Here is a 16,519-nt window from a genome sequence, read left to right on the forward strand (position 1 = left end):
AAAAGTGCCAGAGAAAACACTTCTCACACTCTTAGCCTGAAGTCCCAAAGGGCAGCTATTGTAGATTGTCTCGTAGGGGAACGGCCCTAAGCATCCAACAAAGTATTAATTTATGTAGGAATTCTGTGGGTAAACGAATGACAATAGGGCGGTTTTGAGTTTCAAGCTGAAAATTGTCACAGTCATTTTCGTTGCCTCTCTGTAGCCTGACATGACTATTCCGGGGGTGAGGGGTGAAGGGGGTGGCTGTAGGGGGTGACGGGTGGGGTACAATAGCTGAAACATCCAACCTTTGCAAAAATGCTGACCTTAGGCCTAAACAATATGCTTTAGATAATGAAGGGGGTAGTTTCTAAAGAAACTGTGGTGCTGCGTCGGTGGGGAAGTAGTATACAAAAATTTGGTTTTATCAACGGAGTTGATAATGTAAATTGGCCACCGTACAGAGATTCTAAAAGCTGACGTTTCACCCCCTTTTACCCCTCACCTCGGAAATAGTCATGCCGCTGTAGCCCATTGTTCAGGGTATTGTTTCTCTGAAGGCGTGGGCGTTGCTAAGAATGTCACACTTGGTCATCGGGTAAGTCCAACGAAGATTCGCCAGTTTTCAGAACTTCGAATGAATAATTACATCTTCTCTTGTCCTTTTACACAAAATATTATTCATGTGTAACATCGAAGATTCTTTGGCCAATTCAGTTAGGATTTAACAACAACTATAGAGGTTTGAATTCGGCCAAAATCCCATGCATTCACTGTAATTTAAGTCGCGTTTGTCCCCCAACCAAGGTGGTGTCAGAAACCGTGAAAAGGTCTATTTGACAAACAGACGACACCCTTCTTAACCATTGTTTCTTGGAGACAGGAAGTGTTATATTGAATCAAAAATTCTAACATTACCTAGTTATCAGTTTTGAATTGCCAATTTTCAACTTGTAGTGCTTTTGGCGGGGATGATAGCCATATAGCATCTCCCTACCGAACCATTTTTGAAGTGGTTTCAATTTTGGCGGGTTTACGACAAAAGAAATTACCAATAGCTTCCTGATTGGTGCATGCTGCCTTGGTAACCTAGCCGCTTGTTGATTCACCCTTGAATGTTTTGTTCATTTCCTCGAGAAGATACTTTAGTCGAGGAAGTGATTAGAACGAACAATAAAGGGATCTGCTGGGTGAGCAGGTACGTTGAGAGCTTCTTTTTAATCATATGGACCTCCAGTAGGTCACGCTTTCATTTATTTTTTGAAGTACCATGAGTCAGAGGTGGCCCGGACAGAAATGCCCTCTACAATGGTTGCTCTACAGCTTTAATAGTATAACGCTCGTGGGCCATTATTCCAGTAAATGTACTATAAACAAACGATATGTACAAGCTTACTCCTTTTCCTGTTCCCAGTTATTTAAAGGCATTCAGTTGGGTGTAACTTCATCGAGTGACTTTGCAAACCGGTCAAACTCGAAGGGAGTATTGTAACACGAGATCGCTTGCAATTTGTCGAGCTTTCACAGTTATTGTCCTGTGGTGAATCGTACATTCATTCTGCTAATGCTCATAAATTGATGTCGAAAGGTAGCCCAGCATCACCAACTTATCACGAACTTTTCTTCCTGTTTACCGGATCTATGGATTTTTGAAGCATACTTTTAGTGTGCGTGCCTTGTGAAACCAAAATAGTACAGGCGACTCATTATTAAGAGGTCAAAATATTTTCGAGACCTTGTAGTCACGTGTAGATGATCAAGGTCACATTCAACGCTGTCTCTGCACTATCATCAAACTATATCACCAGGGATCGAAACTGTTTTATTTTTAGAGACCTGTTTATTTGGCATGTTAACCGCATAGACAGTGATAATTTCTTTTCTGGTAAGAATACAAACTATTTGGTAATGACCCTTCTTTAGTTCGAAATATCCGATATATAGGACGCTTAATAGCTTTGTGTGATATTTACGATTATATCTGCAAAAGGTATCATATTTGTTCATTGCACTTTGCACTTAGCCCATTCTGCATCTTAAACAATCATGTTATCTAATCATTGTTCGTTAGTGGAAATCTAAGAACTTCTGAAACAGGAAATTGTTAGTCTGTAATGAAAAAATGACAGTTTTTTTTTTCAATTTATGAATAGAAACAAGAGAAGAATTTTTAGTCTCGTATGGAGCTCCACATTCTGTCATTGTGCTACTGAAACCATGAAATTCCAAGAAGATTTAACAATTGGTCAGCTCATTCAACCACACCCCTCCCCCATGGTCCCTCCCCCTCCATAATTGTTAGTGCATAACACAGGACTTAATTAATTAATTGATTAAGCTCAAGTTCTAATCTTTCAGATACTGAATGACAATGTTCCTGCGACCTGGCCTCAGTGTAGTAAGACGATTCCATGGACAGTCTTTACTAGGTAATTATCTTGAGTTAATATGAAAGATAAATATTATCAACTGCATGCATCAAGCTGTATGGATGGTGGGTCCTGGGATATCCAGAGTCCTCTACTGTGATCAGCTGGCCCCTAGACAGTAAAACACTCCCATGGCTAGCAGAGACATCCTTGCACCCGTCTTACTACGTTAACAGTACCGCGCACCGGTGGCTCAGTTGGTTGAGATGCGGGAGGTCGTGAGTTCGACTCCGGCCGGACCAACACTCAGGGTCTTAAAATAACTGAGGAGAATGTGCTGCCTTTGTAATTACATCTGCAAAATGGTTAGACTTTCAAGTCTTCTTGGATAAGGTCCCGTCTCATAACTCTTGTTGGAAATTAAATAGTATGGGACGTTAAAGAACCCACTCACTATTTGATAAGAGTAGGGGACATAGTCCCCGGTGTTGTAGTCTGACCTTATCTGGACGGGGGCATCTTTCACTTCCTAAATTAAAATTGTAAACTGTGTAATAAGCAATCTGGCTAAAGTCCCCTGAAACACATTGTAAATTAGTCCTGAAAAGCCCTGAGGGAAGAGACTAATAGCTTCACTCACTTCACTTCACTTCAAATGGGACTAGGGGCGGGGGAGAGGCAGAAAAAAATTTGCTAATGCTCCAAGACAAAACACTTACAAATGAATTACAACCGCACAATGCTTTGCCAATGAAGCTAAAAAATGGCTGTTACACTGAGACTGCTTGGCCTACATGAGTCTGTGCACACGGGAACAAACTGCTGACCGCTATGAAGCTAACTGCTGTAGTTGTTGACGTAAATGCACAGAAAGCCAGCATCTCTTTGTTGTTAACTTAGTTACATTGCATTTAACCACATTCATTAAAATAAAATGTGTTATTCCAGACTGCTAAAATTGGGTAGTCTCTTCTTGCAGGTTCACATTTAGTGCGGAAGATAAAATGAAGATATTTGAAATAAAATTTTCAAACTCATTAATTATTCATGAAGCTCTTACCCAACCAGAGCATCTTATTCTGGACAGGTGGATGGGTTCAGAAACCCAATGGAAAACAAGTTGAAAACCATGGCTTGTTCGGAAATAATTTCAAGCACGGATGCAGATTTTCTTAATCTGCATATTGATAAAGCAAGAAAAACACATGACGACAAACCACTTTATTGACAACAAATGATAATTATAATGAAACTGCACCTTTTATCTGAAGCTTTGATAGGACTGAAATCCAACTTCTCATTGTTCTCCTCCATACAGTGAGGTGATCCACTCACAATCTGGTATAACGTTTTGGGTGGGTATCTTTCCTTTGACTGTTTCACAACTTCTTGAACAAACTTGTCAGCCAATAATTAATGCTTAAAGCATCCATTTGAACTAAACGAATTTCCAACGACTGAACTTTGTGCAGATCATATTCTTGAAAAAAAAAACCACCTGGTTCCAAAGTTGCTACTTTCAGAAATCGGGCTTCTCCCCACTCTTCAAAAATATGAGCCACCCATTTGTTTTTGTATTGCATCGACTTCGGAATTGCATTTGCGACACACCTTTTCTCATCCTCAACGGTTTTTGGTTGTTGAAATTGGTATTCTGCCATCTTTGAGAGCAATGTGCTTGCTCAGAACTCACAATATAACTACGGTAGGTAACAACGTGGAATGCAAATACAAATAAAATTCAGTATTATCAGTGGCCAGCATGCAGCAAGTAGGTGACAAATTCACATTCTGCTTACCAAAAACAATATTTCAATCCAGAAACTTATTCAAATGTTAATTAAAATAATTTTCTTTGTTGGAGAAGGAATTTAAAAAACTTGAGTCAAATGTTTTCTCACGTTTGGAAACCTGACGAAACTCTCACACGTTTTTGAATTAGTATGTTAAAGGATTGCTTTAATTAACCTTGTTTCTCAGGAAGGAAGAGTGTATTGGGTATCTATGGAAGAGTAACCTGTTCACCCAAGTGTTCCGCTTTTAAGGTACTATATGTAACCCAATTGTGCTTGTTCATTTATATAAATGTATGATTCACTAGTAACATGTATACTGTTGTAGGAAATGCACATGAATCAATATGCAATTAATGTAAAACATTGCCTTTGACTTGGGTTGCATAATAATATAATAATGTTGATAACTTATTCACCAGTCACCAAAGAGGGTGCAAAGAAATTGCCCTTTGGGCAAGCTGTAGCTAGGTTGTACTAGCCTGAAAAGAAATCCATATAAGCACAATAATATTAATTTCCTGATAATTTTGATACAAAAACTTTCATAGGAAGGATAAAATCCACAAACCCTGGGCTAGTACTAAGGCAAGCTTTTCTTTTCGTGCTGCCATAAAGTTTTATTTGGGATACAAACATTTTAATAAGATTATTTAGTCTTAGATACAGTCTAAGGACATTATTCTTTATTTATGTTCAGAAATATCGAAAATGCTCAATTTTGACGAAGGCCTGAGAGGCCTTCCAGTCAATATATTTTTTTATCAATTAGCTTAATTTACAACAGCACTAGTCACGATTAGCATTATTTTTAGCTTTAGATTAATTTTTACATGTATTAATTTAGCTTTGTATGTTCCTTGAGGATTAGACTTGGTGAGACCCTCAAAGTGACATTTATTAACCATTTTCTGGGAACAAAGCAATAATTAAAAGTACATACTTAAAAAAGGTGGGCAAGCCATCAGTTTGGTATCAGTGTACCATTGGGTTTCCATACATTTTTTTAGGTTATTGGGTTAGGCTTCATGATGATTTTGTATCTGGAATGCAGGGCTCCTGATCTCCTTCCTTGGACCAAACTTTAGATCAATACTCTAAAAAAAACCTTTTTTTCAGGATCCCCATTTCTATCCAAGGCTTTTTGCTGGGACCAACAGATTTTGTGCAAATGATTCCAAAGGTCAGTAAAGGGTTGGCAAGAATGAGTTTTTAAGAGACTTTTCATCTGTGATCAACTTTATCATAAATTGCCATCAATAGTAATAATAATAATAATAATAATAATAATAATAATAATAATTGGCTTTTGGTGTCATTGTTTTGGACCTGACAGATGTTCAATGCCATGTCATCATAGAAAATGACATTCTAATAAACATAGCTAAATTTTTTCATGGAAAACAAAATTATACTTAGCCCATTTGATGTCCAATGGAAACAGATTACTTTAAAAGTCACAGAATTCTTAGTTTTGGGGGCACCGAAAATGGTGACTGAAGTGTTGTGGGTGTGCAAAGTAAAGTGGTTGACTAGGGTCCTTTTAATAAATACAAAATATATAATCTTTGACTACCTTGTTGGTTTTGTCACATTTTGAATATAACTAGAATGTGGCTGCATTGTGGTATTAAAAGTACTTTTACTAATTTTTAGAAAAAATTCCTCCGGAGGCAATAACTGTTATTCCTTATAATGAGCTATCAATCGGAGTTCCAAAGGAAATTCATGAGGGGGAGAGAAGAGTAGCTTTGTCTCCTGAAGCAGTCAAGAAGTTAATAGAACAAGGTTTTAAAGTTGTTGTGGAATCAGGTGCAGGTGTAGGAGCAAAGTTTCTTGATGCTGATTATGCTGCCATTGGAGCAGAAGTGAAGACAGTAAAGGATGCATTTGCTTCTGATATTGTTTTCAAGGTAAAAAATTGATGACTTTCAATGTACATGTAAAATTAGTTTCTGATAGCTCAGTACTGGCAAGTCCTTGTACTTACAAGGTCGTGGGTTAACTGACTGTAGGTCCTGCTTGGGAATCAATTCCCACTGGCACAAAAAATCCTGCTTGGTCCCTCACTAGGTCCCCCTTGGGAATCAAACCCCCACTTAGCAGACTGGAGTCTTGATTATTCCATTCAAGCGACACTTTCATAGCAACATCTGCTGTAAGCATCTAATGTGAAAATACCATATATAAGTGTGGATTTATTGCTTCACTGCTATGTAGGAGGCAGTGTGGCCGAGTGGTTAGGACGCTTGCCTTAAGATCCGGAGTTCCTGGGTTCAAGACTCATTTCTGACCACTTGTTGAATTTGTTCCTGGTAGTCCTGGGTAAACTTCTCGGTTGCACTTGTAAATAGCCAACTGGTTTGCCTCCAGCCAGTAGGGATTCTTAACCCTTTCCCTCCAAAGAGTGACAATTAAAGATTTTACTCTGTCTAATGCCAGGTGATTTTACTCGTCAATGGGGGACCCCAATAGGGGTGAAAGGGTTAACAGTTGTTGTTGTTGTGTTCTGTCGTTTTGTTGATTGTTTCAATGGCCCTGAAAAGCCCCTGTGGGGAGTGGTCAATAAGTACCGGTATGTATTGTATTGTATAGGTACGACCACCTGAGAAAAACCAAGCCTCTGGCATTCATGAAGCTGATCTCATGAAGGAAGGTGGTAAACTTGTCAGTTTCTTGTACCCAGCCCAAAATAAAGACTTGCTTGACATTTTAGCCAAGAGAAAAATCACTGCTTTTAGTGTTGACTGTATCCCACGGATTAGTCGTGCCCAATCTTTTGATGCCTTGAGCTCAATGGCCAACATTGCGGGCTACAAAGCAGTCATAGAAGCTGCCAATGTGTTTGGAAGATTCTTCACAGGACAGATCACTGCTGCTGGAAAAGTACCCCCTGCAAAGATACTTGTATTAGGTAAGGTTGCAAGTGTCTTTCTCTATTGCCTGGAAGACCATTTTACTGATTCAGGGACCCATCTTCATGCCCGAATTCTGAGGGATGATACATGAACTGTACATGTCATTGTAAATTAGTTTCGTAATGGAATTTATGGAACCAGCTTGATACTTTCATCCTTTCATTGACTTGATTTAAACGAATTATGAGGTTTGAAAAATAAACACCCTCCCTCTAGGATAGAATCCAAGCAACTTGGCCACTGTATCTGTGAAAATGTTCGTTGTTTTCCTGTGTTTCCAAGTCAGAACACTTCATTTTCTTACATTCTGTACAGATTAAAGTGCCCCATAACGTAAAAGTTAATTTCAATATGGACTTTCAAACAGGAAAATGTAACAAATGGAAAGTGGTTCAGTGTTAACTGTACTCTTATCGATAACAATAGTCGTCATCACACAGTGGTAATGGCCAAATTAGCCAATGAGATTGCGAGATTAAAAGCCACTGTGGTAAAAAAAAAAATTTCAACGTTATGGGCACTTTAACATCACTTCAAACAACAAACAACAAATGAATACTAATTTTGAGTCAAAGAAAACAAGAAAAATGGTTATTTTTGATTTGCATCTCAGTGCTTGGTGCTCAAATCCCAGCATGCCAAAATTCAATATAACACAAAAGAAAACTTAAGACATATATCAATTAAAAGTGAATAGTTATTACAGATAACAAAGCACCAGTGGGAATAACTTGTGCATGCAATAGGATCAGAGTGGCACCAACACTACTGTAATAATGGTAGAAGACAAAGAAAAAGGAGGCTTGGATTGCTTTGACTTCTGTTGGCCTTTTGTCTCTCGTGCACAGCACCTGTCGCGCTTTAAGCTTTAAATGCCACTTCATGTACTTTCTTAAAGGGGCTAGGTCACGCTATTTTTTAGGTAATTTTGTTTAATTTCCTTAATTATGAGCTCTAAACGTCAAATTGGCAGAGCAAAGAGTCTTTCATTTGCAAAATCACGGCCACATAACAACTGAGAATGATTTTCCAGCTTTGTAAATGACATTTTGATTATAGACTGATATAAATTTGAAAAAGGTGGGCCGACGTTTTTCAAATTTACCCCAAATTCAATCCATTTCAATGATCTCCAGTTTTGTCCATCCATGTCCCTTCTTGGCTTCCCTGTGTTTTGTTAGAGTTCTTCTATAGTTTTGAACAGTTATTTGATATTTTAGTTAATTCTATGACCATTCGATCAGTGCTGAAATTGCCTAAAATTGCGTGACCTACAATTGTAGCCCCTTCAAGTTGCCTTTAACTTGTACACATGATCTCTCTTTTAATGTGTTCGTAATTTGCGTCTGTGCTTTCCTTTGCGGTTGAAAATTAGGTGGTGGAGTGGCTGGTCTATCAGCCATTGCTACAGCTAAGAACATGGGAGCAATTGTCCGTGGCTTCGATGTTAGACCAGCTGTAAAGGAACAAGTGCAATCTCTTGGAGCAGAGTTTTCTGGAAAGTGAACTGATGTTAAAGAGTCAGGAGAAGGCAAGTGTGTTACGATGAAGGTGCAAAACAGAGAATCATAGGTCATCGTTTCATCAGTACCGATCACGAAACAATTCCAACTTCAAGATTAACTTAAATTATGTTCAATTTGTTTTTTACTCCAGATAATCTTTACTACTACTAAAGCTTGCGAAAAAAAGAGTCCCTAGTGTAATTTGACCATCCATTCCTTGTACTTCTATTAGCCTCTCAAGTACAGTAGTTCCCTATGTTGGCAACTCTTGCAGACACCCCTGTTTGGCTGTATGGGTGTCTGTAGGTTTTCGACTTGTATTTTGTGTTTTTGCTAAAAACATACTGTTGTTTTTTTCAAATAGGTGCTGGTGGGTATGCAACTGAGATGTCTGAAGAGTTCAAAAAAGCTCAAGAGTTGTTATTGGCCAAGCAGTTGTAAAGAAATTGATATTGTAATCTCAACAGCGCTGATCCCAGGAAAAACCGGCCCAACCCTTATAACTAATGAAATGGATGGAATCAATGAAACCTGGGTCAGTGATTGTGGATTTAGCAGCAGAAGAAGCTGGAGGAAACTGTGAGCTCACGAAGGCGGGAGAGCTCTACAATCACAATGGAGTTAATGTGAGTTTTTTTGCATGATGCACAGTACGTTAGACTTTTTTGCAGTGCTTTTATCAGTTGTATTTAAGAAAGACAACAAAGGAAGATGCCAGCTCTTCAGGTAGCATGCTGGAATGTGAAAACTACCTATGTGCCCCAGATACAGCAGCGACCCGCAGGCCATAGACGATCTACGGAAGACCGTCGTGATGGACAGAGAGCTCCACTGTCGCAGTATTGACAACGCTGCCCTGCAATAGACTAGACTGGCAGACGACTGATCCCTGCTTGAGCAGAACTACACGTTCTTGTGGCAGGGGAAGGGAGCAGATGAGCCACAAATACACGGCATGGGCTTCGCAGTGAAGAACTCCCTGCTGTCCACCATCGAACCTCCGGCAAGGGGGGACTGAGAGACTCTTAACCCTGAGGATGACAATGAGAACAGGAGTAGTCAACTTTGTGTGTGTGCACGCCCCCACAGTTGGTTTCTCCATGGACGAGAAAGACCAATTTTACGGTGCCCTTGACTTGACAGTGTGAAGCGTACCCAACAAGGAAGCACTCTTCATCATGGGAGACTTCAATGCAAGGGTGGGCGCAGACCATGAAGCCTGGCCTTCTGTCATCGGCCATCACGGAGTGGGAAAGATGAACAAGAATGGTCAGAGAATCCTTGAGCTCTGTTCTTTCCACAAGCTGGCAGTGTATGAACAACCTTCCAGCACAAGAATAGCACATTAGTATTCTTGCTGTGCACTTAAGATCCAGGCACTGGCACCAGCTAGGACTTGCATCCTGAATGGAAGAGTAACCTCACCGTGCAGAACACCAGAAGCATTGCACGCAGTTGTCCCGACTCGCGACACGGACCCCCCCAAAATCCAGGATCCACCTTGTCCACAGTTGCAAGGTGCCACCACTCCAAGACCAAAGAGGTTCCGTGCATCAATGCATTACGAGGAGTTGTGCCCATTCACGGTTACAGAGAGTCCGAGACGAGTCCATCAGGATTGTCACTGGACAAAGGGGTTACACAGTTGCCACCACTGCAGACGCAAAGTGGGAACAAAAGTGCAGCACTGCCGTCTACCAATCAGGGCTTGGAGACTTTGGGAAGAAAGGAGCATCGCAATCAGGAATGGTTTGAGGGAGAACTGGCAGGAGATAGATACCAGTCATTTAGGCCAAGCTTGCTGGACAACTAGCAACAAGGAAACAAACCTGGTGCCAAGCCACATGAGATCGCACTCAGGGCCGCCTGCCGCCAGCAAGTGCCAGCAGAAAGCCCAACGCCGGTGCCAATGATTTTGTGACTGGCATTAAGATGAGTCGGCGGGGAGGATACAGGCTGATACTGACTTCGGCCCAACACCAGGAGGCATGTACGTGGGACAAGGGAGAGAACATCACGGGAACCAGAAAGAAGAAGTAAGATGGAGTGATGGGTAGAGCACTACCTTGAGGGTGCATGGACGTGGGACGGACGGTGACAAGCCAGACAATTATTGAAAAGGAAGGAACAAAAGTATACAAAAGTGAAGAACAAATCCGCAATTAGATAACGTGCAGAGATTGATATTAGTTTATATCTCATGACATGTTAATGAATTTAAGGTCAACAAATAATAATGGCTTATTGTTAAAACACTCAAAGTGATGGGGAGGTCACCCCATTTGTAAAAAATAATTTTTTGTAACCTTAGATATATTGGAGACACTGATCTACCAAGAATCGCCTTCCAACCCAATCAAAGTACTCTTTACGCCACTAATCTGACGAAAGTCAGTACCTCATATCTTATGGTGTGGGAAGGGAGAATTTGCAATTGATCTCAATGATGGACGTTGTTCGTGGCTACATTGTCTGCATTCAAGATGGCAAAAATGATGTGGCCCCCTCCGCACCATTGAGATGACAGATCCTAATCTGCACCCAAACAAAAAAAGGGTTGGTCAAACCACCAGAGCAAAACACCTCATAGCAGCTGCTGCTTGGGATGTGGCCTGACAACAGGTATGATATCTTGCCCCCACAAAACAAGGTTTTTTACACAAGTAGAAGCACGGAAAAGTGTCCATAAAACGATTATCACTTTGCAAAGTGCGATCGGAGGGAAAAGAGTACCTGAGGAACTGCATGAAACTTTCAACATTCAAAATACCCCTTACTGTATTAAGTGCCTACTGCCTCGGAGGATCTCTATCATTCAATGAGGATACACTTGTCTTCTGATACCTAATCGCCACTCACAAGCGAATTAAACCCATTGCTTCAACTCTTAATTTATGGCCAGGTAGACTTGGTTGCAATTTATGCAAATAATAAAAGTAATTGAGTTTATAACTATGATTGCCTTTCACCGCTGGTCTAGGATCACTTCTTGCTCTGGGAGGTCTTGCCTCACCCAATCCTGCTTTTGCCTACCAATGGTGACTACCTTCTCGCTAGCTGGTGTGATTGGATTACAAAGTCGTGGTGGGGCGGGACCCCTGCTCCTCCACTCCCCCCTCATGTCTGTCACTGCAATGCCATACCCGGTATATTCAGCAGCAGGGGGCGCTGGTGTGATGGGGGGGGCCTTGCTACCAACAACACGGCTACTTACACTAGCAGACAGTCGCCGACTCTGGTGTCGTTCTATCAACATCACTGGTGGATTTATCATCACACACGAGGTATGTTGGATATGTTCAAGAGACCAGGTAGCTATGGCAAGGAAAACTCGTTCTCGTGATTGGCAGTCATTTGGCTCCTAGATTTACTTAAAAAGAGTTCGATTTCTGAACACGATCTTTTTTCGGTCCAAAAATGGCCACCCGTTCTATGTTTTCTTGTTGCAACCTTTGCCGTCGATTAACGTTAGCTAAACTCACCCACTTTACCATTCTGTGCAGAAAGTGTTCTCTCTGTGAATTCGTGACAAGCGTTATGAGATGGTGGGTACGGCAGTATTTGTTTTTTTTAAGGTTGTCTCAACACCAGTTTCGTAAGCCACTTTACTTCCATTTGTGCCATATTTCTGTAGTTTTTTGCCTGGAAAGCTCAAACTGGTGTTACTGATAAGTGCTATCCACGGAGGTTTATATGTTTGACAGTACAAAATGTGCTCTTTAGGCTGTTACCATGGTAATGCATTAGGATTAAAACGAGGCCTAAGGGTGCTCATGTCCTCATTATTTTATACAAAATTCAATCCCATAGTTTTCGTGGACATAATTTGACCTCACTTAAAAATAATAGATAATAAAGAACGTTTAACACGCTGTTATCAGTTGAGACCCATATTTCAGCGTGATGGGACGTTTCAATAATTCGCTGATAGACGTTTGTCCAGTGTTTCCCAAACTTTCTGTCTTGTTAAAATTTCTGTTTTTTTTTTTTTTTTTGGATAGATGACTCATTTCCAAATTTCTGCAAATCCAACGGACGGGTTTTCGAGAAATTCTTGTAAAAACAGCCAATGCGTGCGCGCAGCATTTCGCTGGGTTCATCTGAAAGATGTTTCACTTCCAAAAACGGCTTATGGAAACGAATTCACATGGCATTTCAAGACATATCACGGAGAAGAGAAAAAAAACAGTTTTTTTGCCATACTACGCCATATTTGTTGTTGTTTAAAAAAAAGAAAATCCGCACCGGCCTTCATAATGAATGCACTATTGACAGGGAAAAGGGAAGAAAAACGTGTGTTCCAGACAAACTTAACACATGGGTTGTGTTTGAGCTGTATATTATTCGTGGCGTTGAAGTCCGCTTTCCTTCCTGTGGCTTTTTAGGGACAAGCCAAATCCTCGGTCTTTTGTTCGGTAACCAGAAAGAACAAAAAGCTTCTGGTTTGGAGTTTGGCACTGAGTATCTTATTTTATGGAAAAAAAAAAAACACGGTACCCAGTTATTGCAACTGGTCTCGCGATTGTGTTAAGAAAACCAGTGGACATAAATGAACATACAAAAGGACACTAATTGACTTGGACACTTAACACGGAGGGTCCTATTACTCGACGCAATGGAATGAAAAGTTGCAAAGAATTTTATGGTATCCGAAAAAAAGGAGATCGGCGTTCCCAGGTTTGTATGATTTTCTTTGGACCACAAGCAGGAGGAAGCGGAGCTAGGACTCGACAACGACGGTAGTGGTCAAATTGGTGTGGAAGGTCGCTTTGTTTTTTTTCCTCAGGGGACCATCCAGAGTACACTTATATATAGCCATACCCGCTAGTTCGCTGTTCTTTGGGGGATATGACGGGTAAGATCGCAGGCTATCCTGATATGGATCAGATGGCTTACTTGGCCTCGTCTCTGTGCTGTGTTGGTGCGCTTGGTGGCCTCTCAACCAAACCTCAGCCAGACAAAGGAAATGCTATCTGTAAGTCGGCGTATAATGCGTCATTGCCCAGTTTAAATCAATATCTAAAATATATACATGTTATAGGTATAAAATATAAAAACTTATTCTCGCATTTTGATTGGTTCTTGATTATGATCTATTAGAGGACAGACGCACGATTGAGGTCGTTCTTACCACATTTTGGAGCGTAGTCTGTGATTCTAGTACTGACACAGGACGCACGGGCAACATGGAATCTATTTGTTAAATATATGTAAAATATGTATTTCAATATATCAAATTTGTATCATATATCTAAAACAATTTTATTGAGTAGGTACTGGGCTAAAAGAAATATTCTCTTTAGCGCGCAAAAACTAAGTTAATCGGTTGGAACTAAAACTCACTTGGAAATTGCCTGAAGAATTTATTTCAGAGTTTTCAAGGGGATCGGAGTTATGCTACAAGTTTTTTTCGTGATGGAAACTGGTAATTTATGGAGGGAAGAGAATCGAGTTTGTCTTCAGCTTCACATTAATGACAAAAAACGTTCTCGCCACGGGCGCAGAGACAGGGCCTCATAAATGGCTGGAGGTTATACCTCGAAGCAAAGACGCGTCGCGAGATACCATGCAGGCCATCAAACCGCTATATTGGGGCTTCTATGAAAAATCGTACCCCAACATCGAAGATCACGGGTAAAAAATGGAATAATGAAATGACTCTGAACGAACCGTTACAAAAACTACCACAAGCTATGAACTTGCTGGAAAGAGTTTGCCAGATAATTCAGATGCCACACAGCGACCGACGAACATTTTAACGATTAGCTCAGGAGGAAAGTGGCATCGTAGTAATTTAATTATGTTTTCTAGGTGTCATTTGGTATAGGGGTGGGCATGGGAGCAACAATGGGGAGCCCTTGTAGCCTTCTCCCATAATGTGTTGACCCAGATGGAAGCAAGGATGGGTGTCGGAGGTACCATAGGCGCTATCATATCAAGCCGCATCGCGGTCAGCGAACTTCCTCAGCTTGTCGCAGCCTTCCCACAGTTTTGTGGGTCTTGCTGCTTTTCTAACCCGCATTGCTAAGTACCTCTGCTGATGTGGATCTCTTTGGCGATGACCCGCTGGTAATGTCACAGAAAGCAGCGATCTTTCTGGGCACTTTTAGTGGCGGTGTGACCTTCATGGATCCTTGTGGCGTTTGGAAAGCTCCACGGCTGACTAGATTACCGCGCGTCAGTCTACCAGGGGAAAACTCTGCTGAATGGTGGCCATGGCGCTGGCCAATGTGGAGCAATGGGTTGGTTTATGGCTACTGATAGTGCTGCTGTAGGAATAACATGTTTGGGGAATATAGTATTGAGATCAACATTCTGTTCAGAGAAGGGAGATGAATGATTGTAAAATGGCAGTAAGTACATCCATATTCAACTAAAGGGTTCAGTTGGACTGTTGGCATGATTAGAAATACTCAAGTGTGATTGATTGATAAACAAGTGATACAGAGACCTTAACGATTGCAGTTAGAAACTTGCAGGCAGGTAAATGTTAAGAAATGCTCAGAAAGAAACTTCCACACACTATCGAGGAGGCAGCATTTTACTCCACTTTAAGGTTCAAGATGCGCTGCTCCTGTGCACCGTTCGTGATCTATGGGGCTTTGTCATGGACGCTTTTCAAGGAAGGTGATTCTCTCACAACACTTTCTTGTCTATGAACACGATGACCATGGAAATATGATATTGTATTTAGAGTGAGAAATCCAGCCTCCGGTGCCTTAACCACTATTGCTAGAACTTCTACTGTTGTACTTCAGAAATATGAATTTGAGAAATGTTCTTCTTTGGCTTCTAGGGACCACAGATGCACTGTCTTCCAGTATGGGTTTCACATGCCTGCATCAATAGGTGGTGCTGGAATTGCCTGTGGTCATAACAGGTTTCTCAACAGCTACAGTGGCTGGGCTCTCTGTGCCGAGGGTTTTTTCATGGAAATAACGATTACTCAACATTGTTGGAGCACTTGTCGGCTTTCCGGAGGCATCTTGTCCTACATCATGTGCAAAGATATGAAACAGCTCTCTGGGCCAACGTGCTGTTTGGCGGGTTACGGCACGTATCTACCGGTAAGTCACTAAGTCAGTCTGTTCTTTCCCGAACTAACAGATAAACAACTGGCAAGATAAAGGCTAGAGGTATTTTTCACTGGAATAGACTTGTGATCAGGACGAATATTTTATGCTCGTGAAGCCGTTGGAGGCGACGAGCAGGCGCAACCAAGGTTGTTTCGTGCCGAGTATCTGTTTCTAACCCCCCCCCCATTGGTAACTTTTTACTTCGGGTTCCAAATTCCTTTGTTTCTCTGATTGCGGATCGCTACTGTCAATACCCAAAAGGATTTTTGGCCCCGTTTGTATCTATCGTGGACAAGCTGGTTTACGCGACCCAAATAAACTGTCCAAATATTGATTCTCACCAATTAAGTCATAATTTATCCGGCCTCGGAAAAGCACGATAAAACTTTGCGCAGGGACAGGTACGAAACGGTTGGGAAAACCTCCGAATTGTGTGGTTACGGTTCGCCACGTGAGGCCTTGAGGATTTCTCGTGAAAGAGGAATGTGTGAAATAGCTGGACAATAATATTTGTATTCTACTTAACGAGAATGGTCATACTGTTATTGAGATAAAATAACACTTGAATGGGTGTTCCTGAGGCATATGTGATATATTAGAAATACTTTGTCTGTTTTGTCTCGCCCTTCCCCTCAAAACTATTCATAGGATTTTAAAAAGATATGAACTTTCGTGATTTTCATGGTTTTTATCCAGCCCGAAAACTGTACAAACCATTTTGCGAGAAGACGAAAGCAGAACTGAAGTCGCCAAAAACACAAATTTATTTGGCAAGTCCCAATGTTTCCTTACAGATATTAAATTGATGCTGGTCCTGTAAATTTCTAGTCCTGTCGGATCACGATGGGCCTCATTTTTTTAATTTTCAATTCAGTT

General features: G+C 41.0%; 1 protein-coding gene across 1 annotated transcript in view; it reads left to right on the forward strand.

Moving 5' to 3' along the window:
• Positions 1-1,073: 1,073 nt before the first annotated feature.
• LOC138017810 (NAD(P) transhydrogenase, mitochondrial-like) overlaps positions 1,074-16,519 on the forward strand; it is a 32,519-nt gene continuing 17,073 nt past the window's right edge. Inside the window, 10 exon segments of the mRNA XM_068864779.1 lie at positions 1,074-1,180; positions 2,341-2,411; positions 4,332-4,396; positions 5,264-5,327; positions 5,801-6,057; positions 6,740-7,058; positions 8,438-8,593; positions 8,932-9,002; positions 9,004-9,081; positions 9,083-9,193. Of these exon segments, the coding sequence (XP_068720880.1) occupies positions 2,348-2,411; positions 4,332-4,396; positions 5,264-5,327; positions 5,801-6,057; positions 6,740-7,058; positions 8,438-8,593; positions 8,932-9,002; positions 9,004-9,081; positions 9,083-9,193 (1,185 nt within the window). The 5' untranslated portion in view covers positions 1,074-1,180; positions 2,341-2,347.

Source organism: Montipora capricornis, chromosome 9 (assembly GCF_036669925.1).
Source record: "Montipora capricornis isolate CH-2021 chromosome 9, ASM3666992v2, whole genome shotgun sequence".
In the NCBI taxonomy this organism is placed as follows: Eukaryota; Metazoa; Cnidaria; class Anthozoa; order Scleractinia; family Acroporidae; genus Montipora; species Montipora capricornis.